The sequence below is a fragment of the Triticum aestivum genome, unplaced genomic scaffold (assembly GCF_018294505.1).
Source record: "Triticum aestivum cultivar Chinese Spring unplaced genomic scaffold, IWGSC CS RefSeq v2.1 scaffold2A_scf_512, whole genome shotgun sequence".
Taxonomy (NCBI): domain Eukaryota; kingdom Viridiplantae; phylum Streptophyta; class Magnoliopsida; order Poales; family Poaceae; genus Triticum; species Triticum aestivum.
Genome location: NW_025225082.1, coordinates 1 through 26,838, shown reverse-complemented (window position 1 = coordinate 26,838; position 26,838 = coordinate 1). Strand labels below are relative to the sequence as shown.

The 26,838-nt window shown below is 49.8% G+C and overlaps 2 protein-coding genes and 1 pseudogene across 13 annotated transcripts; all 3 read right to left on the bottom strand.

The window, feature by feature from the left end:
- Positions 1 to 7,691, bottom strand: LOC123172038 (ATP-dependent DNA helicase PIF1-like). 12 transcript variants are annotated; one of them, XR_006485443.1, is made up of 9 exons: positions 7,572 to 7,691; positions 7,415 to 7,483; positions 7,255 to 7,319; positions 6,596 to 6,681; positions 5,347 to 5,682; positions 5,008 to 5,248; positions 4,808 to 4,918; positions 3,256 to 3,330; positions 1 to 124 (listed from the first exon to the last, which is right to left on the bottom strand). XR_006485443.1 is itself a non-coding variant. In XM_044589077.1 (8 exons), the coding sequence occupies exon 8, from the start codon at positions 2,582 to 2,584 to the stop codon at positions 416 to 418; it is 2,169 nt and encodes a 722-aa protein (XP_044445012.1). In that variant the 5' UTR covers positions 2,585 to 3,330; positions 4,808 to 4,918; positions 5,008 to 5,248; positions 5,347 to 5,682; positions 6,596 to 6,681; positions 7,255 to 7,319; positions 7,415 to 7,483; positions 7,572 to 7,691; the 3' UTR covers positions 7 to 415. The 12 variants fall into 12 exon arrangements, 8 of the variants coding, with proteins under 8 accessions (XP_044445018.1, XP_044445012.1, XP_044445013.1 ...); XM_044589077.1 differs by having other exon boundaries at positions 7 to 3,330; XM_044589078.1 differs by having other exon boundaries at positions 7 to 3,330; positions 4,808 to 5,248.
- A 1,280-nt stretch (positions 7,692 to 8,971) lies between these two features.
- LOC123172037 (zealexin A1 synthase-like) lies at positions 8,972 to 10,798 on the bottom strand. Its single transcript, XM_044589074.1, has 2 exons — positions 9,826 to 10,798; positions 8,972 to 9,715 (listed from the first exon to the last, which is right to left on the bottom strand). Exons 1-2 carry the CDS (start codon positions 10,741 to 10,743, stop codon positions 9,107 to 9,109), a joined length of 1,527 nt encoding a protein of 508 aa, XP_044445009.1. The 5' UTR covers positions 10,744 to 10,798; the 3' UTR covers positions 8,972 to 9,106.
- Positions 10,799 to 13,737: 2,939 nt separating this feature from the next.
- Positions 13,738 to 16,417, bottom strand: LOC123172036 (protein STRICTOSIDINE SYNTHASE-LIKE 10-like; annotated as a pseudogene).
- Positions 16,418 to 26,838: the final 10,421 nt, after the last annotated feature.

Here is a 26,838-nt window from a genome sequence, read left to right as displayed (position 1 = left end):
TGTCAGTGTGCTTGATCGGACCAGTGTCAGTGCCTCCACGATGGTTCCATAGTCGTGAGACATACACACAGACTGAATCGTTGCTATTTCCTTGTACAAGCTCATCTAAAGCAACGATCGCCATCTGTAACATAATCACAACAACAAAAGTATAGCATTTGTGGCCAAAGGAATAGTACTAAAACCAGTAACACAGGCAAAGGTGGCAATTTGTTACAGGAGTCACAGAGACAAAAGATTCATCCAACAGATTCACAACACCAAGCATAATAGGCGTAGACACGAACAAAAGACCAGCCACACCAACCACATGCATGAACAAAAGATCAAAGAACACATCGAACTTATATATAGCTAACCCAATGGGTATCTCCAAAAACAGCCGCTGTACATAGTTAAGAATCACCTATCCAGATCATGGAAGGATCCCAGCAGATCGCAATATCTCTGGGAAGACCACATTTTTAGTCTCGGAGCCACATGTACCATCCTCGCACTCTATAAGGATTTTCAAAGAATTCCTCGAAGTAACACGGGAAACTGCCACATACAACTGGCCGTGCGTGAAGACAGGTTTCTTAAGATAGAGACCAATAGCAGACAAAGTTTGTCCTTGGCTCTTGTTTATTGTCATAGCATAGCACACACGTACAGGGAACTGCCTACGTCGAAGCACAAAGGATGATTTTGTTTGTTTTGCCGTCAATTCTATCCGGGGGATATAGACAATATCACCCACGTACGAACCAGTCATAATAACAGCCTCAATGACACGATCAGCTAGGTCCTTCACAATAAGTCTCGTGCCGTTACACAGACCATTTGCCTGACTCAGGTTTCTGAGAAGCATGATAGGAACACCCCTTTTAAGAGTCAACCTATCATTTGGAAAATTAATAATCTTAACAGAATTCAAGTACTCAGTAGGGTAGAAAAGGTTTTCCTCTTGCACGGCCTCTCCTGAGGTATCTACAGAATCGGCACTCAGGTAATCTTTGCCAACAGAAGGAACTAAGACCATCACATGAGTATTGATCTCCTCGGCAAAATCATTAGTAGTCGACAGAATAGCCCTTCCTTGCAGATAGGCGGCATTCATATAGTTAGACTCAAAGTCATTGTAAATAGAAGAAACAATGGCCCCTATGTGATCACCGTATGTTTTAACCAACAGATCATCATGTATTTCTATCCAAGAAGGGTCAGATTCATCCCCTTTATGCGTGGTAGGTAATCTACCCTCTCCAAGATCGAGGACCCATTTACTAAATAGTGCAACACTTTCTTGCACACTGGGATCTGCATCTGGCATAGCCAAACGCATGTTAACAGTAAGGGACAACACTTTGACAAATCTCCACAACGGAGAATTGGTAATTGTTGCGTCAACTATCTGAGGCCTGGTACCACCCTCAATAACAAGAAGAATTTGTCTAAGATCCCCACCTAATACCACAACCATCCCACCAAACGGGACATCAGAGAGTAAAGGGTCATCTGTAGAAAGGACGTCACGCAAGGTCCTATCTAAAGCCTCAAAACACCTTCTATTCGACATAAGCGCTTCATCCCAGATTATCAAGGAGGTCACCAACAGTTTATGCAGGCGTGAGCCTCTCTTTATATCACATACCATTTCATCATCATTATCGATCGGCATTTTAAAACGGGAATGAGCAGTCCTCCCACCTGGCAATAAGAGCGACGCAATACCAGAAGATGCAACAGTTAAAACTATCTCCCTTTTACCCCGTAAGAAAGCACAAATAGCATTCCATAGGTAGGTTTTCCCGGTACCCCCATACCGAGAAACAAAAAAGAATCCTGGCTCCTTGGCCTGAAGACATTGTAATATCGCCTTGTAAGCAACAATTTGATTAACATTCAGGTTCTGAAGCAAGACTACCGCTTCTTTAGCTAAAGCAGGTGCATCATAAGATAACTCCTCATGGATTAATCGATTTTCAATAAATAATCCAGTGTCGCTGATCCGTGGTGGCAAATTAAATTTACTTATGTTAGAACCACGTTTCACAAATAGCTCAGCTAATTCATCGAGAAGTATGTCTCTAAGTCTTGACACAGGAGGATCATAAGATTTGTTATTTAAAGCGGATCTTAGCCCATGTTTGATGTCATCAGCCATACTCTCCCAATATCGTTCAAAGAAGTTTATTTCATCCTTAACAGTACAATGAATAAGCATGGTCACAAACAAATGCCTAAGCCGGTGCCCAAAACCCCAAACCATCGCTTCATCAAATGCAATGTACCATTCATTATCATCGCCTAATAAACCCCGAGCAGCACACGCCTCTCTAAAGGTAGGATAAACACGCCCTTCATAGGTCCTAAGGTCAACACAAGATCTACAACCCTTAACAATCATTAGAAGCATTCGCAGGTAATACAGTTCACCAACAGAAGGATAGACATAGTAGACACGACCAATATTTTTACAACCTTCTCTCTCATGCCATGATCTCGTTTCGGAATCCCATGTCCATTCAGTTGGGAAATCACAATACGTTAAAGATCGAGCATGTTCATACAAAGCATTTGCAACAAACCATTCAGTGAGCATGGTTTTTTTTTCAAGAAGTCTGAATCAACAATTTTCTTAAGGTTTGTTTCGGAACGAAAGCGAATAATATTCATTCCAGGAAGGTGAATAGGGAGCCTCTCTACTGAAGGAAACCTACAGTGTATGGCGTACCCAAATATACGCCACAATCCATCATATTCACATATGAACCGACATCGTAAATACTCTTTGACCTCATCCATCGGCCCTCCATCTTCTATCCCATCAATTTTACCCTTACCCTTTGACTTCTCTAATAGGACTTTCGAGTAATCGGCGCCTTTAGTCACATACTTAAACAAATACTTCATGACCTGGGTTTTGTTACACCACTCAACATTAATATGACCCTGGAAACGCTTAAGCACAGCCATATTATAAGGAACCACCCACCTGTTATCAAGATAGTGCCCATCTATAAATTGTACGACCTTCGTCACGACGTCGATATAACGCAAACCCGTCTTCATCTATGACTGTTTCGTCCCTAAATTCCTTAGGAAAAAATTTAGAACAACACCCTTTCTTCATGCAAACACATTTATCGTTCATTTTACCACACGGACCGTGCATCATGAATTCAGAGACTAAGGCATAGCCTAGAGGGTCCCCCAATGGATCTGGTATCTCAGCAGAAATAAATGCATCTATGCCATCAGGTCCTATCATACCTTGTTCTCCCTTCCGCCAGATGAGTATGTGAGCATGAGGTAGTCCCCGCTTCTGGTGCTCAACAGTATAAAGCACTGCAAAATACACAAAAGGGATTAAATAATTTAGCATCAACACATAGCAGATATCATACAAATAGATAGTGGGCACAACAGAGGTGATAAGAACAGCAAAATGTAGTACCAGCCTTTACTTTTCCAAAGGCTCTTCCGGACGTAATATCATGGAGATACTCAATCAACTTCATGTGGTTAACCCTGATAACAATATCTTCCCTGTCATGTGGTTTTTGTCCTGGTTCTAGCGTCTGTGTAATTTCTGGCCACTTGGGGTTGCAGGTGAAAGTGGTGAATATGTCAGGTGCACCGTGCACCCGGCATATGGCAAGGCCATCTTGAAAGTTCTCCTGAAAGTAACGATGACCACCGGTGTGGCTCGAAGGCAGGATAATCCTTTTACCTAGAGTCGCACCATCAACACAACCACCACCAACGGCATCGGTGATGCCCTGCATATGCTCAGATCTAAGTTTATCTTGGTTTCTCAGTATGTACCATAGTCTGTTTTCGTCAATGCAAGCTCGTGCATCAACAACAGCCTGGGACGACAAAAGACCATAACACAAGAATGGGTTTGGCTGGTCACCTCTATAATGGCATACATAACGATAGTAATCCTGCATGGTCATCTTTCTACGTGTATTTTTAGTAGGTGCACTACCACGAGCGGCAACTGGCAATGAACCAGGAGACGTACCAACATTCCCAGTACTACCAGGCACATCGATATCATCAGCTAGCTGAACAGACATATAAGGAACATCTATCTGAAACCCCATTTCCCCACGCGGAAAAAGCAAGGGATACTGCAAAGGCATAAAGGCAGGTTTAAGAGAAGCGATTTGTTGCATGCCTTCCGAATGGCTGGAAATAATTATATCGCGTGCAGAGGTTTCAACAGTAAGGTCACCCACAATCAAAGCAGCAAGCCTCGCAGACGTGGGCAAACTGAACTGTGGGCCATCACCATCGGAAGGACCAATGATTCGTATGGAAATTTCTTCGATAGGCTCATCGCCACTATCTTCTATGATTTTACTTGCCTCTCTAAATTTCTGTACCAATGGATTGAACTCATTAAGCATATCTCTCAGGCCAACCACTATATCCTCATCTATTTGGTCCACAGGGTTATCATCCGGATTTAAAGCACGCATCCTATGGGCAACCTCATTTGCTGGATCATATATATAAAGCTCGGCAAATTTAGGAGTGTTAGGGTCTTTTGGCTAGAGAGAACCTATGCGATGAGACACCTGGCCACTAATTTTAAAGACCTTGGGACCCCGAGAAGCATTCAGCGAACGATCAATAGTAGCACCCATCGAGGTGAAGGCGAACATACAGTTGTATTGATGTATATTTCGGAGGAATTTCTTGGCACGAGAAGTTCCATCAAAATGGAGAAGCTCCCGGAGAAATGGCGGGGGCTCCTTGAAAGGAGGGATAGAAACCTGACCACCTTTGCAACAAAGATTGTAGACAATCTTACGTTTTGTATATGATGATTTTCCCTGTACCCTCTCCTCGTACCAGAAAGAAGCACCACAATATCCATAGATATAATCTGGTGTACCAAGGTACGATACATCTGCATATGAAGCTAATAGCCCCAACGAAAAACAAACACCAATTATAAAAGCACAGGCAAATCACAAGGCAACAAACAAACAAATCCGAGGACAATGATACCTTTAAGCGGCTCAGCAAATGCATGATCGAAACCACGCCAGTCTTTCGGCAAAGGGCCCATAACAATATGGTCTAGCATGACAGACAAAACTAACAAGTCCAGGTGGGTCTAAGACTGAGCTAAGCAATTGGAAAACGAATGGACCTTCAAATCCAGAATGGCGCAGCTTTCTAATTGCCTTGCGCTTCCTGCGGTTCAACGCCGCCTCAACCTCACTCACATAGGGTAACCAACCATCTCCTAAACATTGGTCAGGGAACACAAGAAGAACAACATCAGATGCTATCACAAGGCCAAGGGTCTGTATTACTAAGCAGGATCAGGTAGCTCTAACTCACGTTTATGTTTGCGATTCTCGATCCCAGGTGGGGCATGGGGCACATAACGTGGCCGAATGACAGGAGGAGCAAGATGAATTCTAGGAGGGGAAGGAAGTGTGCCACCAACCCTACTACGCCCACGCCCCCTTCCACGGGAAGGGCCACCAACAGCGGCACGCCCTCGCCCCCTTCCACGGGAAGGGCCATCAGTGACAGCACGCCCTCGCCCGCTTCCACGGGCAGGGCCATCAGCAACGGCACGCCCACGCCCACTTCCACGGGCAGGGCCATCAGCAGCGGCACGGCCGCGGCTCGGTCCACGGCCAGGAGGCATTGAAGGCCTAAAAGTACATCCTAAGCAGAACCCAAGTCCAGAGAACATGATGGTTAAAGAGCCGCATACACACATTTCGTACAATCCAGCATGATCTCAGCATGACAATTAGGAAACGGTGGTAAAAGTAGCAACAATGAACATAACAATGATTAAGTAGGTACATAACAAATACAAATAATGTCTAAAGAGCAGTTCATTTATCTGAATACAGCCACGCCAACTCCAATGTACATTTTAGGAGCAATGGAAAACAAAAGAAATAGAAACAACTCACACAATATAAATAAAAACTAAATATTGCACGCCGTCGAGACCAATCTGGCGTGCAACATCTGCCGCTGCAAAAGGACATCATGGTCAATCACAGCAACAAGGGCATCGGCACAACCAACAGGCACCGCAGACCTAACCATCGTTGCAGCTAAAAGAACTGCAGAGCGAGCAAGCTCCCTGTAAGTCGACATACACTCAAAATTATAGTCCAGAATCACAAACCCATACAAACTCTGTAAGAAGCAAATGGCCTGGAAAGCAGCCTTCTCGTAAAGAGAGAGAAAATCCACACCATCTTGAGCCCAAAAAAACCTCCTCATGCTCCCGGAATCACTTCCGGGCACATCAAATTCGAGCTCAACTCCTCCGAGCACGACCCCATCGTCCATTATCTCTCTCAAGTACGAATGGAATGGCAACGAACACCGGGTGGCAACCACATCCAATAGATGCATATACGAACAACTCACAGCAAACATCCTGCCACCCACAAAATATAACCTAGAATAAGGCCACTCACACAAAAAAGCTAGAAAGCACCCCAAAACCAAAACTTAGAACCGATCAGCCAGAAGGTAGTGCCCAAAAATAGACCCCACCATAGATCAACATGCAAAGGTAAATAACAGTAACATAAAAAAGTTAGAAGAAAAGCACCTGAGAGCTAGGCGAAACAGCTAGGCGAAACGTGTCAATGGGAATGAATAACAGCTAGAGACACCACAACAACTGCAGCGACGAACCTGGCACATAACAGCAAGCATAATTACAGTTTATCAGAAGCTTCCCACAGAAATGCATCATTACTTAGTGATGTGCAGGACAACACATCACAAACCATCATCATTTTACAATGAGGAGCGAGTTATGTGCCGAACAACACAAACTACGAATGATGTACAACCAATCTTACACATTAGAAATAACAACACCCAAGATTATAAAAGATACTGCCAATTGTTTAGTGCTTGATTTTACAATACACCAACTGCGATAAAACAACAGCAACCGAGTGCACACACCTCACAACCATCATACAATCACACTTGCTTGCATCCATGTTTTGCATCTGTCACAAGCTGTCATGGTAAATCTCCTAAACCTGAACATATGTAACGACTGTACATCCATTTGCTTTGCATAGTCTTCACGTGAATACATAATTAGTTTGATACCTAACTATGCTGTATAAATTGTTATAGTTCAGTTTGATTGTAATCTTACATACCCAAACCAGACAACCATGCAACGGCAACAGCGGACAGTTAAAGAATCAACAAAAAATAAACGCATATGTGGATGGTTCAGATCCGCACCTGAAACAGAAAAGCAGGACCAAGCACGGCCAAATCCGAAGAAGGAACAAACCATATCCACCTCCCTGTTCATCCGCAAAGAACAACCACGGCGTGAGCCACGCACGGATGCACAGCGAGCAGGAAAAACGAAAGGACTAACAAAGAAAGAAGAATGAACCTTTCCCATGGCGACGGCCGAGCAAACGACGGACGACGGACGCGAGCGTGTGGCCAAATCCGGAACCAACTGCAGCACGAGGACGAAGTCAGCCTAGCCACGAGGAACGGCCGCGAGAAGGGGAAGGATGGATGGAGAAGAGTGCGGGACGACGTACCTGAGGCAAGGCGAGCACGTCAGCTCCAAATCCGGACCGAGCGGCGGCGGCACAGAGAAGCTAGGGTTCGTGAGTGGGGGGAAGTGAGGAGCGAGGGGAGAAGGTGGATGTGGTCGCGTATTTGTATCCCCTCCTGGCCCAAGAAGCGAAGTGACGAAAATGGCCCGGTGGGGGCACAATATTTACATATTGATGCAATTGGAATTTTATCCGACGGCCGAGCACGATCGCGGTAAAGATCCGGCGGCCCAGAGCGATCTTATCCGAGATCAGACGGTCAATATTAGACAGGGAAATCGATCGGACGGTCCACATTCGCTAATCGATGTGAGAAGCTCATTCCCTCCCGGTCTTTACTCCTGGGATGCATGAGAGAGAGACAGAGAGAGATTCATCTTACATAAATGCCCCTTTTGATTTTTTCTCTTCTCTCTCCTACTTTTTAAGGGTATATTTTTAATCTAAGGTCATTCTACTATTCATTTGCGAATGTCGAGAGTGGGGAAGTATCAGGTGATACCATTGCTTACATGATACCATGATACCAACTTGCAAAACTCAAATTTAAACATATCAAAAAATTCTGAAAAAATTATGAATATTCACAACACATATGTCGACAACCCTTAAAAAATTCAGATCAAAATTCGAAATACACAAGAGAAACAAAAAAGACAAATTCATATGTGAATAGTGGCATTCTAGCTTTTGTCTTCTTTTGACACTATTCATGATGGATTTGTCTTTTTTCTTTCTCCCTCTCTATTTCGAATTTTGATCTGATTTTTTTAGGGGTTGTTGACATATGTATTGTGAACATCCATGATTTTTTTCAGAATTTTTTGACATCTTTAAATTTGAGTTTTGCAAGTTGGTATCATGGTATCATCTAACGACTGGTATCACATGATATTTTCCCTGTCGAGCGTACCTATATATTGGGTACGGAAAAGACTTTTCAAAACTGTTTGCAAACTACTGGAATTATTGCAATTGAAAAATTAGATCTCCGAAAGCCCAAACCATTCGCTGCTTGTTGACTTAGCAAAACATGGAAGAAGATCCCATGCTGAAGAGTACTTCGTAGACGTCTTGGCGACACCAAGTACACATTCTTAGTCAGTTGTTGGCTTGTGCCGATAGTTCTTGAAGATGGTATTTCCACTGTTGTTTTCTTTTTTAAAGATTCTCCAATGAGGTGGTTGACGGTACGGGAAACCACCAATACCCTCACTACGGTGGCGAACGTGGCCGAAAGACCAAAAGGGAGTTCACACAAGGAGTAGAGTTTGGAAAATATAGCTTGAGCTCATAATATAAAACAAAGAAAATCAGATTGGTGATGGGAAACCATATATTTAATAATCAATACAAAAATATTAGATTTTTTTAATAAACCATGAAAACAACATAATACAATCATTACTACATTACCACCATGACACACTTGGTAACAAAATTGTAATATACAGCTGGAATGTTCGATCTAGCCAATCTAGTCGATGGCATCCAGCATGCGACATATGAAGCATGCGCTAATTAAGCGGCACAAGGACTTTGGCATACAGATACAGGTCGTTCTTCCGGCCGACGGCGATGCCCATCTCCTCCTCCATGTCCAACTCTCCTCCGGCAGGAAGCTCCCAGTCAAAGTGGTAGAGGAGGGCGGCAAGGGCGAGCTCCATGCTAGACTGCGCGAACAACATCCCCGGACAGATCCTCCGGCCTGCCCCGAACGGTGTGTACTCGAAATTGGTTCCCTTAAAGTCCACTTCGCCCGACTCGAACCGCTCCGGCCTGAACTCCTCTGGGGCATCCCAGTGCTTGGGGTCTCGGCAGATCGCCCACGTGTTCACAAACACGGTGGTGCCCGTCGGCACGTCGTAGCCGAGGACCTTACACGCCTCGGTGGGCTCACGCGGCAGCAGTAGGGGCACCGACGGATGCAGCCTGAGCGTCTCCTTGATGACCAGCTTCATGTACTTGAGGTCAGCCAGGTCGTCCTCGGTTACGCTTGCCTTCCCTTGTAGGTGGCTACGTACTTCAGCTTGTGCTTTTGCCATGGTGGTTGGGTTCCTCATCAACTCCGACATGGCCCAGATGAGCGTCGTCGCCGACGTCTCGCTCCCGGCACTAAACAAGTCCTGCAGAATAGAAGAGAAGGTCATTTAACTTCCAAATCATGCAAATTAAGAAAATTAAAATTTACTAGTTAGTGAATGAAAACAAAATAATTAGCCAAGCGGCAGCTTACCACTAATAGACACTTGATGCTTCCCATGGTAAAAGGCGCATCATGGCCGCCTTCCTTCTGTACCCTGAGGAGCACATCCAATAGGTCCTCCTGCTCCTCCTCCTTCCCGTCGCCGTTGGACGCAGCGGCGGCGGCCTTCACCTCCTCGTGCTGCTTGATGGCGCACTCGATGAGCTCGAAGCCCTTGGTGTGATTCTCCCACGCCTGTCGGGCGGAGCCGCTGACGAAGCCGATGAGCCGGGATGAGGGGAAGAGGTCGCCGAGGTTAAACCCAGAGAGGATCCTGACTCCCTGCTGGAGCACCTCAAGGAACTCTTCCCGCCTACTGAACCTGTCCCCGATCATGGCGCGCACGGTCATGTCCGCGATGAGAACGGCGAGCCGCTCGCTGACGTTGACGGGCTCGCCGTTACCGGCACCCGCTGCGATGGCTGCCACGAGGCGCCCCGCCTCCTCCCGGACGTTGCGGAACGACTGCACCCGGCGGGCGCTGAGCAGCTCCATGATGCAGATCTTGCGGAGCTGGCGCCAGTGAGCGCCATAGGGCGCGAACGCCACCCCGACCCCGTCCGACATGAGGATCTTGGTGGTGGGGCTCCATGGCCGCGTCGCGAACGTGACGTCCTGCGTCTTCATGACCTCACGCGCGGCCTCGGCGGACGAGGCCACCACCACCGGCACCTCGCCGAGCTTGAGGTACACCAGCGGCGCGTCGCCCAGCCGGTGCGCGATGTCGGCGAAGGCGCGGTGGACCAGCGGCTTGCCGGCGAGGTGGTGCAGGCTGCCGATGACCGGCAGCCGCCAGGGGCCAGGCGGCAGCTTCTGCCCAGCGCCGCCGCTGCGCTTTCTGATGTGCTTGAGGAGTAGGAGGGGGAGCACAAGAGCCAAGACGAGATAAACTGCTTGCTCCATGGCCATGGCGGCGTGTTGCTTTCTTGAGCTAGGCACTGTGGATGTGGAGCGGGGATCGTCGACTGACTGCACAATGCTCTCCTATAAGATCGGCGGCACTATATATAGGCAAGCGGCACGGACCAAGTCATCGTTCACTCGATTGAATGGTATGAGTGATTGCACGGCAAGTTTGCTTGTTGCCCGGAACCGCCCGCCCGCCCGCCCGTGTCGTCGTCTTCCCGGGAGCGATAAGGATGGGTACTAGGAAGGAAGTGTCGCTGCACATGCATCTGGACGCGTCAACATTTTCCGTCAACAGAAAACGTCACAGTTTGGAGGATTCTATAATCATGAACGGCGGCCGAGAGTATTCGGATCGAGATTCCTGCTTGCTTTCAGGTGATCGGCGATGGTTGCGCGATCGTGTCTCGCCCTTCGTCCACACATCAACACCATGGCCACCTCCATGGCCGCTCAAGCCACCCGCGCGCGTCTCTTCCAGGAGGGCGCATGCATGCATACATCCCAATCACGCAACAAAGGTTTTTTAGTGCGACCGGGCATTGTTTTTCATACAGAAAAGTCCTTTGACTGAGAGCAAAAAAGAAAAAGAACACGAGAATCGGCCATTTGAAAATAGGAAATTTCCAACGGGACCAAAGGAAGCAAATTTTACACCGACTGTTTACCCCTTTGTGAACAAGGGCATTGTCAGGTCCAAAAACAATGTCAATTTTTTTCTTTCTTTTTTTTTGCGAGTGAAAAGAGTTTTATTCCGTTATAACAGAATTACAGTCGAGAGGCAGAAATTCCTCAATACATGGCGGCCCTCTATATTTGTAGCCATACGGCAGTGGTGCTCTCCGTACGACTATACGACGCCAACCGATCTGTCACCCTATTTTGCTCACGTTTAATTTTCAAGGGAATAAACTCTCCATCTTCCATAAGAAACCCGATCTCCGCCACCAAATGCCCGTGTGCCAATCTCGACAAGCCATTCCCCGTCAAAGCTGACAGCGCCTCCGAGGAGTCTGACTATGCAATAATCGGGCCATCACTATGATGCAACGCCAATACATCCCCTGCATCAAAGCGTGTAACTCTGCCTCTGGTGCGTCATTACAGTTAAACAAATAGCAATATGCCGCGAAGACCACCGCGCCATCAGGTTTTCTCATGATCATGTCAATAATGCTACATACACCATGATGTCCTATCCACCCGCTCCGTCGTCGCAAATGTATATATATGTACGAAAACTGAAGAAGTGTTGTTTTTGCAATGAACATGAAATGATCCAATCCTTATTCCTCGCATGCCTTCTATAGCAGACGGTGTACGTGGTTTTTAAATCTTTCACCGACGGTATATCTAATATGTTTGGAAATTTATCAGGAGACAAACCCACTTAGCAATCTCAAATCTTATTCTGGTTTATTTGTTTTCTTTGTTTTGAAAAAACTTTACAAAACTTGGACACAACTTTGCATTGAAATTGACTTTTTGGTAATATGCAAAGAATAAGCATTTAATACTGCAACTTTCACACTCTAATATAACTAGCACACAACTTTTGCACTGAACTTTTTGTAATATGCACATGCAATTTCCGCGCTATTGTATAATTAAACACGTAATGTATAGTATTTGCATGTATACTTACACACACAAAATTAATGTTTTCAGGAAGCATGAACTAGTGGCATTGACATTTTCCTTTATAAGATGAAAGAAGATGCAAAAAATAAAATAAATAATGACAAAATAGTCACACTATTACATATAAATTTGATTTTTATAATATTTGAGAATGAACATGTAATGGTGGATTCACAAATAAGAAGTTTCTAAGAATGAATACCCTTAAATAAGAAAGAACATGAAATATAAACTAAAAAAAGTTTTGAAGACTGTATTAGTGGCATTGGTTCTTCTAAGAATGAATACCCTTTAAGAAGAAACAAAATAAAATAAAAACTGAAAACTTTCACGCAACTATGCAATGAAACCACACTGTTTATAATATATGCAAATGATAAACATATAATAGTGCAATTTATGCACTCTAGGATAATTAACACACATATTGTATAGTATTTGTTAGAATAAATCCGAGGCGCTCCGTCGATCTACCGAGGATCAAGCAATCACACAAGCACGACACCGAGATTTGTTAACGAGGTTCACCGATATGGCTACATCTCCGGGGCCTGACTATGGGCGCTCCTCCCCATGACACCGCTACAATACCGCACCCGGTCGCCCTGGACACCGGCACATACCGCCGGCTTCCCCTGCGTTTCGGTGCTATTATGTTGGCATAGGTTACATCGTGTGTCTACCCCCGCTATATATGAAAGGCCTAGGATACAAGTGTCCTACTTGGACACGACTCCGTATCCTGTCTACACACCGTACGACTCCAAGTCCAACTGTAACCTAACTTGTACAATAATATTCGACACAATTCTAATAGTATTTGTGTGTAAAAATTTACACTCATCCAACATCCCAAAAATACCCATAAAGGAAAAGGAAAAAACTAACTAAAAACAGAAAAGGCAAAAGCAAAAACACATAAACATAGAAAAAGAAAAACTATGGGTTTCAAGCTCAATAAGAAAATTGATAGACCCAAAACAAGGGTAAGTCGAAAATTCAACCCGAAAGCCATGAAAGAACACAAAGAGGGAAAAAGAACAGCACAAATCTTGACAAAAGAATCAAAGGTCAGAAAATAGACTGACCCAATATGAAAACCATGCAAGCGTACGGCCTTTGTTCGCCAAATAGATTTAGTGAATTGAGAGAATTTAAATAGCTATTTAACTGGACTTTTTGAACCAATGTATTAAGTTTTAGGACGTGCACGCACACTGCCACACGATATGTGCATGCCAAAATGTCCCATGAAAAGAAACTTCCACCCAAGATTGAGAACAAAGAGAATTCAAAAAATGAAATATTGTCTTTGAATTTATGTCAAACTAAAAACGAGATCAATTACGTCCACCAACAAATTTTTAACCTACATAACTGACCATGTTATGACAATCTTCTAACAAAAAAAAGACTAGGCAACTAGGCCGATATAATCGAGCTCGACGGAGCCGAGCCACAGCTGTCCTTTCCTCTCCGTCACCTCGCTGAGCGTCACGCCCTTGGCCGCCGTCAGCTCCTCAACCTCCACGCCGCCGCCGTCGAGCCGGACACCAACTAAGTGCTTCACGGGGGCTGTGGTCGCGCCCGGGCGCCCTTCTCCTGGTTCAGCGCCACCCAGTAGCCGCCCTTCCCGTCCCTCCGCACGTTGTCCGGGTAGCCCGGCAGGTCGGCGAGCAGCTCGTAGTGGCCAGCCTTTGGTCCCTGGAGATAGTACCTCTGTGCCTGGCACGGCACCGTGTGCGCGACGACGATGAACGTCCTGTCGTAGCTCACTGCGACGCCGTTGGGGTACGGCAAGCCGTCCTTGAGCACGGTGACCTGCTTCGTCTGCGCGTCGTACTTGAGCAGCCTCCCCGTCGCATCCGCGTTCATCATGATCTCCGTATTAAATCTGCCGAGGTCAGTAGTTTTAACTTTCGTATTACCAATTTGTGAAGTTGAGCATGCAGAAGGGATCTGGATTAAGTACGTACCTTCGTGGATATGTCACGCTGCTGTCGGTGAAGTAGACATCACCGGTGACCTGATCGATGTCGATGCCGTTGACGAAGTTGAACCGGACTCCATTGGCCGTCGTGGCAAGCACCTCGGCCTCGCCGCCGTCGGGGCCAACCCTCATGAGCCCCTTGTACGCGTCGGCGATGTAGAGGTCGCCGGACTTGCGGTGGAACGCGAGCCCCAGGGGCCGCCCGCACAGGCTCTCGGTCTCCTCGGACGGCGCCACAGGCACGGTGCACATGGGGAACTTCCTGTAGTTGGCGTGGTGGGCGAAGGTCGTCCAGCCGACGGCGCTGCCGCCCCACTTGAGGACGCGGCCATCGGAGACGCCGGTGTAGGGGCCCTGGCCGCGCGCGTCGAAGGCCAGGCTCTCGGCGCCGGTGACGCCGTTGGGCAGGGGGAGGTGGAGGCTCCACTCCGTCGGGCTGGTCTTTACCTCCGCGGCCGAGCTGCCACAGAGACGACGAGAAGAGCGAGCAGGAGGACGAGCCACCCGCTCGCGGATCCGCGGCGCCCCATGAGCTGCAGCGCCGGTGGTTTCGTCGGAACAAACGCTGCGTCGATCGAGCAGAACGATTTGCGGGTTTGCGTGAGTTCGTTTACGGCAGGTAGCTAGAGATTTAAAGGGCACGATCGCATTGCATCGGGAGTTTGAATTCGAACGGCCATCTGATTCAGACTTGTAACGTTTCTCCTCCTTTTGAGGAGATTCGGAGTTGTAATCGTCTGCGTCGCGCGGAGGTGGACACTTCTACGGTGTGGTGACACGTGTCGGATCTGATGGACGTAGACGAAGTGCAGGCACGTATCATACTCCAATCTGTGTCAGTTCACCCAACGGGATTTTCCAAAGACTTGGCTACCTGGTGTAGGGATGCAAGCGGACACGTTCGCATCGTCTGTGTACGTCGGCGGCAGCCGAAAATTACTATTCTCCCCGTTTCAGAAACAAGTGTTTGAACTAAAATCACGACACATATTTTGAAGTGGATAGAGTACTAATACATACATTTTCTTTCTTTTCTTTTCTGAGGTACTCTTTCGCTTCTATTCCTCTGTTTAAAAATATTTATCGGAGAAATGCATAAAAATGGATGTATCTAAAACTAAAATACGTCTTGATACATCCATTCCTCCGACAAGTATTTACGAACGGAGGGAGTATAATATAAGAGTGGTTTTGACACTAAACGCTCTTACATTATGAGACGGGAGGAGTAATAAAATAATTGCGACCACCAGGCATCCTTGGACCAGCCCAAAATTTGGCTGGTCGCCGCATAGCCGTGGGATCTTGGTATGCGTAGCCGTTCGAGGGGAGCTATCGCCTACCTCACATCTTGTGCGTCTTCTCTCTAGGGAACAGAACACGGGGGGAAATCCATGGCGGGTTGTTCCTCTCTTCTTTCCGCTTCCCCTCCCCCGCCACCGCGCGCAGCGTGCGTCCGGCCTCACCTATTTGCGTCGCCCCCCGATGCTCGCCGTTGAAGCTCCCTGCTGATGCTCACCGTCGTCAGAAACGCAAAAGAAAAAAATAGGGCGTTGACCCGTAGCAGCTTTTTTGTTGCCTCCCCCCGCTCCCTGTTGCATCCATGGGTGCTCCCTCTTTGGCGCCGGTCGCAAAACACCGGTCCTCGCAGGCGTTGTGGTCCCTCCGGTATTAATACGGCCACGACGTCACTAGCCAACCGAGCCGGTGGTAGCAAAAGAAGACCCTAGTTCCAGCATGGGGCGTGGCTGGTTCCAGCATTTTTATCCGTCTGTTGCAACGTCGATAGCACGCGGGCGTTTCTTTCCTAGCCCATGCTCTACTCGGTGCCAACTTTTTTGTCGCCAGTTGCAGCTTTTTTTTCTGTCATATGCAGCATCGGCAGCGGCCGCATCGCGCTTGTATCACTCATCAGTCGTGGTCACCCACCATCGCCTGCCCATTGCAGCTCGCGGCCAGCCTGAGATGCAGCTGCGAAGGGCGCCGGCGTTCCAGTTCGCAGCCGTATGAAGCTCTGGTGAGGACGCATGCGAGCGGAGCAGCCATGGGGGGAGCTTGTCCGTGAGCCATGAGAAAGGGAGATGCGAGGGAGGATGGGGTGTGATTTGTTTGTCGAATAAAATTGAAGGGAGGGGAAGGGGATCAGGCTGAGGGAAGTGGAAGGACAACGCATGGCCCACACTAGATGATGCTTACAAGACACGCGGTCGCGCTTCAATCGCGTGGCTCACATGGGACCGGCCGAGTTGTTAGCCGGTCGTCCGGCCGCAAATATTTCCCAACAAGAATGCATTGTTGCTTCAAAACTTGAGCATGTATATGCAGGTGTCGCCCGCCTGCATTTCTAGTTTAGTGGAGCAGTATCAGCCGTCTACAAATAATTTAGGACCGATGAGATATCTTAACAACATTATAGTACAAACACACACAAAATGGATATTTTTTATATTGGCACCCTAGAAACTACAAGATAGTATCGAAAATAATATCACCTATGAATTTCAATACAATTTTCTAGTTAATCTAAAAAATCAAGTCTATAAAATTCAATATAATTTTTTAAAAAGATTCAGAAGTTTGAAATGCACATTTCATCTTTTCATATAAAAATGTGAATACAAGAATTGAACTTGGTGTGACATGACTATGGATGCTACTGAAACTGAAAATTATTGAATATTATTAAATTATATTTCTAAACTTTGTTAAAGGAATGGGCATTTTGTTACCTGTAAGAAATGCCTCTAAAGTTGATTTTAAAATTGCTAAATTAATTTAAATTTGTGTGAAACATCTCTTGAGTATTTATGAAATTGATTGCATATGAGTAAAGCAATGACAATCATTGTGCAATTTCTATGGAATTTTTTAAATACATTGAATATGACTTAAATAATTGAAAATTATGTAAATATATATGGATCATACTTATAAGTTCTTCTAGATCAATGAATAGTAACTAAATTAATTGAATATTTTTTAATAAAAATGATTTTTGTTTAAACATCGCCAAAATAATTGAAAATTTTGAATTAAAATTAAGAATTAGACATAGCTCATATTGAAACTATTTTATGAATTAATTTGAAGTGTGTGAATTTCATTGAGCTATTTGGTTATATTAGATTTTGTGGAAATTTGTATAATTAATATTATTTGGAAATCTTGGCAATAAACTCCAAAAATATATGCAATTTTTGTTCATCTTATAATCCGTGAATTCTGCTTAGCTCTTCTTTAGAATGTGTGTTTAATTTTATCACTAGATAAAATAGGCAGTTGGGGAGTGATTTAGGGTCAAGCTCTTGTTTGTCCGACCTTCATGAATTGGAGGTGGATTTGAGGAGGAACACAAAGATCACAAGGGGGGAAAGCACTCTATTGGACAACATCCGCACACAAGATAACAAAATCACAAACCAAAGAGATAGCTCTTAAGGGCATCTCCAAGGCGGACCCGCAGACCGCCCGTATACATTTTGTTTACCAAGTTCAAAAACTATTCATCGAATTCAAAAATTGTTCATCAAATACAAAAAAATGTTCATCATTATTAGAAAATTATCATACAAAATTTTCCATAAAAATAAAAAAGGTTTGTTAAAATTAAAAAAAATCATTCTTTTGAAATTGCGGACATTTTTTAATTCAAGAAATATTATGAATTCGGTGAACATTTTTTTAAATCCGTGAGCATTTATCATTTCCCGAAAATTTGTTCAAACTATGATTTTTGAATTCAGGAACATTTCACAAATTGCAACTTTTTTCAAAATCCCGAATTGTTGTTTAAAAAAAAGTTAAAACAGAGAAAAGCCAGAAAAAAAATGTGTTTCCGGCCCCGCGGATGGGCTAGGCAAGAGGGGCGTGGAATAGGAGCTCCCCTTCCCTTCAATCAAAAAAAAAGAGCTCCCCTTTGTTGACTGTAACTCCTCGTCTCCCATGCATACTTGTACGTGCCCCATGCACTAACCCCACGATCCTCCCTCGCATGCGCACGTCGCGCCTCTTTAACCTCTCGCGCTCATGCGCTCTGTTGTAACACAGGCTATATAGCCTCGAGTAATACACACAGCGACATCCAAGGTGCATCGCTTCCTGCTTTCTCTCGTCTACATGGTATCAGACGCCGGCATCGTCCAGCGCCTGTAGATCGCTTCCGCTGCCGATCTCTCCTCGCGGCGTCATGGCTACGCCTCCGCCGCCACCCCCACCCCCACCCCCTCCCTCCTTTGGCCGTGGTCTCCACGGCGCCTTCACGGCCGCCGCCGTGGCGCGGCCACCCCCAACCGCACCGAGCTCCTCACCCCGTCGGCCCTTGCCGCTGCCTCGCGCACTAACGCGCTCGTCCGCGGCTCCGGCGGCCCCTTTGCGGCGATCGCGCCGGCTCCATCACACCTTGCGGCCGTCTACATCAACCAACATGTGCCGATCGTCCTCAACCTCAACCCGCCCAACTTCTCTCAGTGGCGGACGCTGTTCGAGGTCACCTTCCGCAAGACCGGCGTGCGCCCTCACATCACTGATCCGGCGCTCCCCGACGACCCCGTGTAGCCCCAGGACGACGCCTATGTGATCTCGTGGCTCTACAACCGCATCAGCCCTGAGATCTTCGGGCTCGTCCACCAGCACGACGCGACCGCCGCCGAGCTCTGGGCGGCCATCTCCTCCATCTTCCTGGAGAACCACGAGCACCAAGCCGTCTTCCTCGCCACCGACTTTCGTCGCATCGAGCAAGGTGCCGGCTCCGTCCTCTCGTACTTTGCGCGACTGAAGGACCGCGCCGACAGACTGGCGGACCTCGGTGAGCCCGTCAGTGATCGTGAACAAGTGTTGAACATGTTTCGCGGGTTGCACCCCCGCCTTCGCTATGCTATTCCCATCCTCACAATGCAGACTCCGTTTCCTTCGTTTCTCCGCTGCCGCGCCTTCCTGCTGCTCGAGGAGAGCCGCCTGACGCCGGAAAGCTCTAACGAGATGGCATGCTGCGCGCGCCCCCAACTCCGGCTGGGGCTCGTCCACGGGCGGCAACACCAACCGCCGTCCAGGTGGCAACGACGGTCGCAACAAGGGCAAGGGCAAGGCCGCCGCTGATGGCGGTGGCGGTGGGAGCTCCTCCGTGCCGCGTCCCGCAGGGCCGCCGGCGCCTGCAACCACGCCCTGGACTGGGATGATCCATGCGTGGCCCATGCCCTGGCGCCCCCACACACCTGGCGCTGGTGTGCTCGGGCCCCGTCCGGGCGCTCCTGCTCCGTTCGCTGGCCACGCCGCCCACTACAGCGCTCCTCCCCTGATCCTGCCCGGCGCCGCCCCGACGCACTGGACCCCGGGTATCGTCCCTGCTCCCCCACTGTACAACATGGGTGCCTCGTCTTCGACTACGCCCCTGCCGCCCATGTGGGACCAAGCTGCACTCGTCCACGCGCTGAACAATCTGGGACTCCAGCAGCAGCAGAGCGCCCACTCCGGCGGGGACTGGTACCTCGACACTGGGGCGACTACACACATGGCGTCCTCATCAGGTCTGCTCACCACATCTCAGCCCTATAATTCTTCACGCATTGTTGTAGGCAATGGAAACACGTTCGCGGTCACACACACCGGCTCTACCTCCATTCCCACCTCCAGTACCCCCATCCATCTTCAGAACGTCCTAGTCTCCCCCCACCTGATCAAAAACTTAATCTCTGTCAAAAAGCTTGCACGTGATAATCCTCTTAACGTCGAGTTTGACGATCTCGGTTTTTCTGTTAAGGATCGAAGGACGAAGCGGGTGATCCTCCGGTGTAACTCCGGTGAGGATCTGTATCCAGTCACGCAGCCGCCATGCCACACTGCCCTCTCCGCCACCGTCGTCCCGGCCAAGGTGTGGCACCAACGCCTAGGGCACCTCGGCCACGACACCCTCGCCCACACTCTGCGTGCCTGCTCCATCCCTCCACCGCCATCGTCTTCCGAGCTCTGTCATGCTTGCTAGTTAGGGAAAAGTGTTAGGTTGCCATTTTCATCTTCAGAACATGTTTCGTATTTTCCTTTCCAGTTGATTCACTGTGATGTGTGGACTTCACCTGTATCTAGTGTCTCTGGCAAGCAATATTATCTTGTTCTACTCGACGACTGTAGCCACTTTATATGGACGTTCCCCCTCGATCGCAAGTCTGATGTGTACCCCATCCTCCACTCGTTTGCCGCCTTCGTTCATCGTCAGTTTAACCTCAACGTTCTCACTGTCCAGTGTGACAATGGACGTGAGTTCGACAACGCCATGGCACGCACGTTCTTCTCCACCGAGGGCATTGTTTTACGTATGTCCTGCCCTTACACTTCGCCGCAAAATGGGCGCGCTGAGCGGATCCTCCGCACACTGAACGACATCGTTCGCTCGCTGCTCGTTCACGCGTCCATGCCATACACCTACTGGGCGGAGGCCCTCAACACTGCCACATTTCTCCTTAACCGTCGTGCATGCCGCGCTCATCATGGGCATACCCCGTTCTACCTCCTGTACGGTGCTCACCCGAACTACACTCATTTGCGTGTCTTTGGATGCCTTTGCTATCCCAACATCTCGTCCACGACGCCACACAAGCTCGCGCCCCGGCCCACGCCGTGTACCTTCCTCGGCTACTCTGTCGCCCACAAGGGTTACAGGTGCCTTGATCGCGCTACGAATCGCGTCCTTATATCTCGCCATGTGGTCTTTGACGAGACGCAATTCCCGTTCAGTACCATCCTTAGCCCCCCTCCCACCATAGCCGACGAGGAACCACCCCACCTCCCCGTCATCCCGTGGCGACCGCGCTCCGCTCGGCCACCACACGCCGCCCACACCACGGCGACGCCACACACACCTGTAGTGGCTGCCGAGCCTAGCCCTCCGACACCTCTCTGCACGTCCACAAACACTATCATGACAAACCCAGCGTCAATAGACCATACTTGCCCAGGCGCATCTGCCACCGCGAGCCCCTCCCCGACCCCCGACCCGTCTGAGCCCTCGGCCCGTCCCCTTGCTCCTACCCACACCATGATCACACGCGCTCGCGCCGGCAAATTCTTTCCCAACCCCAAATACGCTGAAAACAACTCTGTCTCGACCACTCCTACCATCTCACCCATCCCCAAATCCGTGCACGCCGCGCTACGTGATGTCAATTGGCTAACAGCTATGCAGGATGAATTCTCGGCGCTGATGGTGAACAGGACCTGGACGCTTGTGCCCCGACCGCCGGGCGCCAACATAGTCACTGGTAAGTGGTTGTTCCGGCACAAGTTGAAGGAGGACAGCAGCCTCGAGCGCTATAAAGCACGATGGGTGGTCCGGGGGTTCTCGCAACGCCCCGGCGTCGACTTCGACGAGACGTTCTCACCGGTCGTCAAGGCCGCCATCATTCGCACCGTGCTCACCGTGGCTGCCAGCCGAGGCTGGCCTGTTCACCAGATGGACGTGAACAATGCCTTTCTTCATGGGCATCTCGCGGAGCGGGTCTACTGCCAGCAGCCGGCCGGCTTCATCGACAAGAACTTTCCCAACCACATCTGCCTGCTTGACAAGTCACTGTACGGCCTGAAACAGGCCCCTCGCGCCTGGTTTGCGCGGTTCGCGGCCTTCCTCGGCATCCTCGGCTTCATGGCGTCCCGGGCAGACCCGTCATTGTTCGTGCTACATAGCTACACCGGCTCCTCCTTTCTTCTACTCTACGTCGACGACATCGTTCTCACGGCGTCCACGCCGGCGCTCCTCCGTCAACTCCAACAACGCATGTCCGCCGAGTTCTCCATGAAGGACCTGGGTGCCCTTCACTACTTCCTCGGGATCAGCGTGATGCGCACGGCCGACGGGTTCTTTCTGTCCCAGCGCAAATACATGGATGAGCTGCTGGATCGCGCTAACATGATGACTTGCAAGCCGGCCTCAACACCCTTCGACACCCGCTCGAAGCTCTCCGCTGCCAACGGTGCACCTGTCCAGGACGCCTCCGAGTACCGGAGCCTAGTGGGTGCCCTTCAGTACATCACCCTGACCCGCCCAGACATGGCGTACGCCGTGCAACAGGCGTGTCTCTACATGCACGATCCTCGGACGCATCACCTCGCGCTGGTCAAGCGCATTCTACGCTACCTGCGTGGCACGAGTACGCACGGGCTGCATCTCCGTCGCTCCCCCGAGCTCACCCTGGTCGCCTACTCTGATGCCGACTGGGCCGGCTGCCCGGACACGCGGCGCTCTACGTCAGGCTTCGTCGTCTACCTCGGTGATGCGCTGGTGTCCTGGTCCTCCAAACGCCAGCCCACCGTCTCGCGCTCGAGTGCCGAGGCCGAGTACCACGCTGTCGCCAATGTGGTAGCTGAGTGTTGCTGGCTTTGTCAACTTCTCGGGGAGCTGCGTGTTCCACTACCTGCCGCCACGGTCACCTACTGCGACAACATCTCCTCCGTGTACATGGCGGCCAACCCAGTCCACCATCGGCGCACAAAACACATAGAGCTGGACATCCACTTCGTCCGAGAGAAGGTGGCCTTGGGGCAGCTTCGCGTCCTTCACGTGCCCACGGCTCAGCAGTTCACCGACGTCATGACGAAGGGCCTCCCGACGCCGGCCTTCGAGGAGTTCAGGTCCAGCCTGTGCATTCGGCCTCCCGATGCTCATCCTGCGGCGGGGTGTTGACTGTAACTCCTCGTCTCCCATGCATGCTTGTACGTGCCCCATGCACTAATCCCACGATCCTCCCTCGCATGTGCATGTCGCGCCTCTGTAACCTCTCGCGCTCATGCGCTCTGTTGTAACACAGGCTATATAGCCTCGAGTAATAGTGTAATACACACAGCGACACCCAAGGTGCATCGCTTCCTGCTTTCTCTCGTCTACACCCTTCGCCCCGCTCGCCCTCCCCCTCCTTTCCCCTCCACCGCGCCGGAGATCGGCTGGGCATGGAAAATCGACCCCCCACCTCCGTCCCTTCACTCGACCCGGTGGATCCCATCCCCATCCCGCTCGACACGCCGATACACTTCCGGATTCCCATGGGGCGCGGCCCGGACGTCCTGCTGTCCGTCGATGGGTCTGGGAAGACCTTGTGGAGCTGGCCGGACGGTCCTTGCGAGCACCGGGAGACCATGCCCGACGTCGTCACCTCCTTCGGCGAGGGCCCGCTCATCCTTGTCGAGGTAGATGTTGATGGGGGTTACTTCACCAGAACCCACCTCCCCTGCTGCGTCTTCCGGTCGTGCCCTAGCATGCAGGGGATCATCAATAGAGTCTGCTCCACCCTGGGCCGCCCCTTGCCTTTCTGCTATCAGCCACCGTATCCGTATGTGCCAGATCCCAAGCCATCAATTTTCTACTTTGTCCCGTCCAAATTGGGCTGTTTTCTTTTATTATCATATATCAGTCAACTGAAGACAAACTGAAGATCATATGCATTTCAGTCGGATTCATGCCGCCACTACTTGCCGGTGTCTGAATTCTCATCTTTCAAAAAAAAAATTGTGTGTACAAAGCAGGAAAAAAGTGACTGTGTTTTTTCCATTGTGTGCATATATCCTGTTTGCCTTGATAATATGTATAATTCCTTGACTAAGATAAATTGCTCATCAAGCTGCTTGTTCCACTCCAGGTGCGGGGACGACTTTGTGGCGTCATTGGTGCTGTTGCGGCACTGCACCAAGCGACATCTCTCTTTGCGAGAAGCCATAACAGGCAATTGATGGATGCGCCTAGTTAAGCCCAATCCATCTGCGCTGGTGCTCAGACATCTCTGTTGCCTATCAGAGATAGCGGCGGGTATCAGTTTCAATGACGCAGTGGAGGACACGATGACTTGGTGCTGGACCGCGGATGGCAACTACACAGCCAAGTCGGCGTACCTATGCCAATTCGAAGGAGCTGTGCGGTCAGACGATAAAGCACTCATATGGTCCACCAGAGCGGCACCACGAGCCAAGACGTTCCTTTGGCTTGCTGCCCGCGGGCGCTGCCTCACGACTGACAACCTGGCTATCAAGGGCATCCCACACAACCCTGTTTGCTCGCTCTGCTACGCTGCACCGGGGACGGCCACCCATTTGCTCGCAGATTGCAGTTTCTCCAAGCAGCTCTGGATGATGGTCATCAGCAACCTTGGGGGCCCTTTTCTCAACCTAGCGCCAATGGTAAACTCCCATCAGCAATGCCTTCATCTCAAAAACAATTGGATGATGCAACTGCAGTTGCTCCCAGCTAATAAGAAGAAATAATGGAAGTCGGTCATCTGCTTGGTCTCCTGGATGATATGGAAGGAACGAAACAACCGTGTGTTCAATGCTGACATATGCTCCGCTCAACAACTCATGGGACGAATCATGGATGAGGCAAGATGTTGGTTAGCGGCTGGGCTTAGCTTGCTCGACAGAATATTTGAACCACCTTGATTTTCCCCTTGTTTGTTGTTGGATGCCAACTCCACCTTCTTTTTGTCTATCAGACTTTGTATTCACTACCAGAAAAACTTGTTTTGCCGACGGCCATATCTATGCCGACGGCCCCCGTCGGCATATATGGGCATACCCCGACGGCCCAATAAAAGCCGTCGGCGTAGAAAGGCCGTCGGCGTATAACCATCTATGTCGACGGGGGTTGTCGGCATAGATAAGCCATCGGCGTTTCTCCGAATATATCGATGGGGGCCGTCGGCATAGAGCAGGCCGTCGGCATAGAGCAGGCCGTCGACATATCGCGTGGGCCCGTCTACCCGGGCGGCGACGACAGTTTGACGGTGTCAGGCTACGCCGACGGGCTAACGGTGGCCGTCGACATAGCTACGCCAACGTCATCGATCCGTCGCGCCGCCACATCATCGATCCGCGTCGTTCGCCGGTCCCGTGGGGTGGCATTTCTATGCCGACGGCTAGGTCGTCGGCATAGGCCTGGCCCATGGTTTTTGCCGTACGCGTTTAGATTTCTATTAATTTTTTTATATTTTTTGTATTTTCTCTTATTTTTTTATATTTTTTTCAATACTAATTTCATTAACTTAAATGTACAGAAAACATATATCGATTGCCCCCCACACGGCCTTCTTCCGTCATGTCACGGAGAGGTTAGACGGGACGGGCCGGGTACCTGTGGGGGGTAGCAATGCCGCCAGGTGTTGCGGTGGGCCCTCCTACGGTTGTGGAAACGTGGTGGCAGGCGCAGGCACGCGGCTCCGGGGTGTGCCCCCTCCCCCCTCACGGGCGTCGATGCCGCCGTGCCCCGGAGGGGGGAAACGGCCACGTCGGGCCGACGTAGAGGGAATCTTGGGGTGGGTTGTGCCGGGACTGTGTAGGGGGTGTAGCTATGGCTGGGCTATGACAACAAGGTGAAAAGGTCCACCGGTCAAACTACGTCCAGCGAAAGTCAAAGGGATAGACCCGGAGGTCGTCTATGTCAGGGTTAGACGGGACGGGGTACCTGGGGGGTAGCAATGCCGCCAGGTGTTGCGGTGGCCCTCCTACGGTTATATAAGCATGGTGGCAGGCGTAGGTACCCGGCACGCGGCTTGTATGAGGTCCCGGTGCGACGCTCCGGTGGCATTGCCACACCCCTAGGGCCCCCGTCCCGCCTAACCCTGTAGCATTTGACCACGGGATCTACCCCTTTGACTTTGCACGGACGGGCTTTGAGCAGTATACGTATCCACCCGGTTGTGTAAGGTCAGCCCATAGGCCCACGACAACATCTGGCCCGGATGTTGCTCCAAAGTGTTCCTATGGGCTGACCTAACACAACCGGGTGGGGAGGTCCACTGGTCAAAGCCCGTCCGTGCAAAGTCAAAGGGCTAGATCCCGTGGTCAAACGCTACAGGGTTAGGCGGGACGGGGGCACTGGGGGGTCGCAATGCCACCGGAGTGTCGCACCGGGCCCTCATACATGCGGGGTGGTGTGGTGGCATGTCCGAAGAGGCGGGACGCGTCTCCGGTGCGTGCCCCCCCCCCTCACGGACGGCGATGACACGGTAGTAGACGTTCTGCGGTAACGATGCGGCGTCAATATTACTAAATACATGGAGCGCGATAAAATCATGAGTTTTTATTGCACGACGTGGGCACATGTGCTATAGGAAGGATGGTATTTTTTCATAATTTTTGGTGATGGAGAAGTATCCAAAAAATTCCCTCTACGCGGATTGCCCTTCGCCCGTCTACGGCTGTGGCCGGCGGCCTCCGGGGGCTAGCATGCCGCCAAATCTTGCGTAGGCAGCCTCTCACAAGTCTGGAAGTGTTGTGGCGGTTGCAAACGCCCGACACGCGTGTCCGGGGTGTGCCCCCCCTCACGGACGGCGGCGCCGCCGGCACCTGGAGGGGGAAAACGGACGCATGGGGTCTACACGGAGGGGATCTTGCCGTGGGTCTGGCCCGGATGTTGCTCCAAAGTGTCCCTATGGGCTGGCCTAACACAACCGGGTGGGGAGGTCCACTGGTCAGAGCCCGTCCGTGCAAAGTCAAAG

Excerpts from the sequence above, each read along its gene's own strand:
- LOC123172037 (XM_044589074.1), bottom strand. The coding sequence starts at position 10,743 with ATGGCCATGGAGCAAGCAGTTTATCTCGTCTTGGCTCTTGTGCTCCCC. Across the intron at positions 9,716-9,825 it reads GCATCAAGTGTCTATTAGTG|GACTTGTTTAGTGCCGGGAG; the intron begins GTAAGCTGCCGC and ends TCTATTCTGCAG.
- LOC123172038 (XM_044589078.1), bottom strand. The coding sequence starts at position 2,584 with ATGCTCACTGAATGGTTTGTTGCAAATGCTTTGTATGAACATGCTCGA.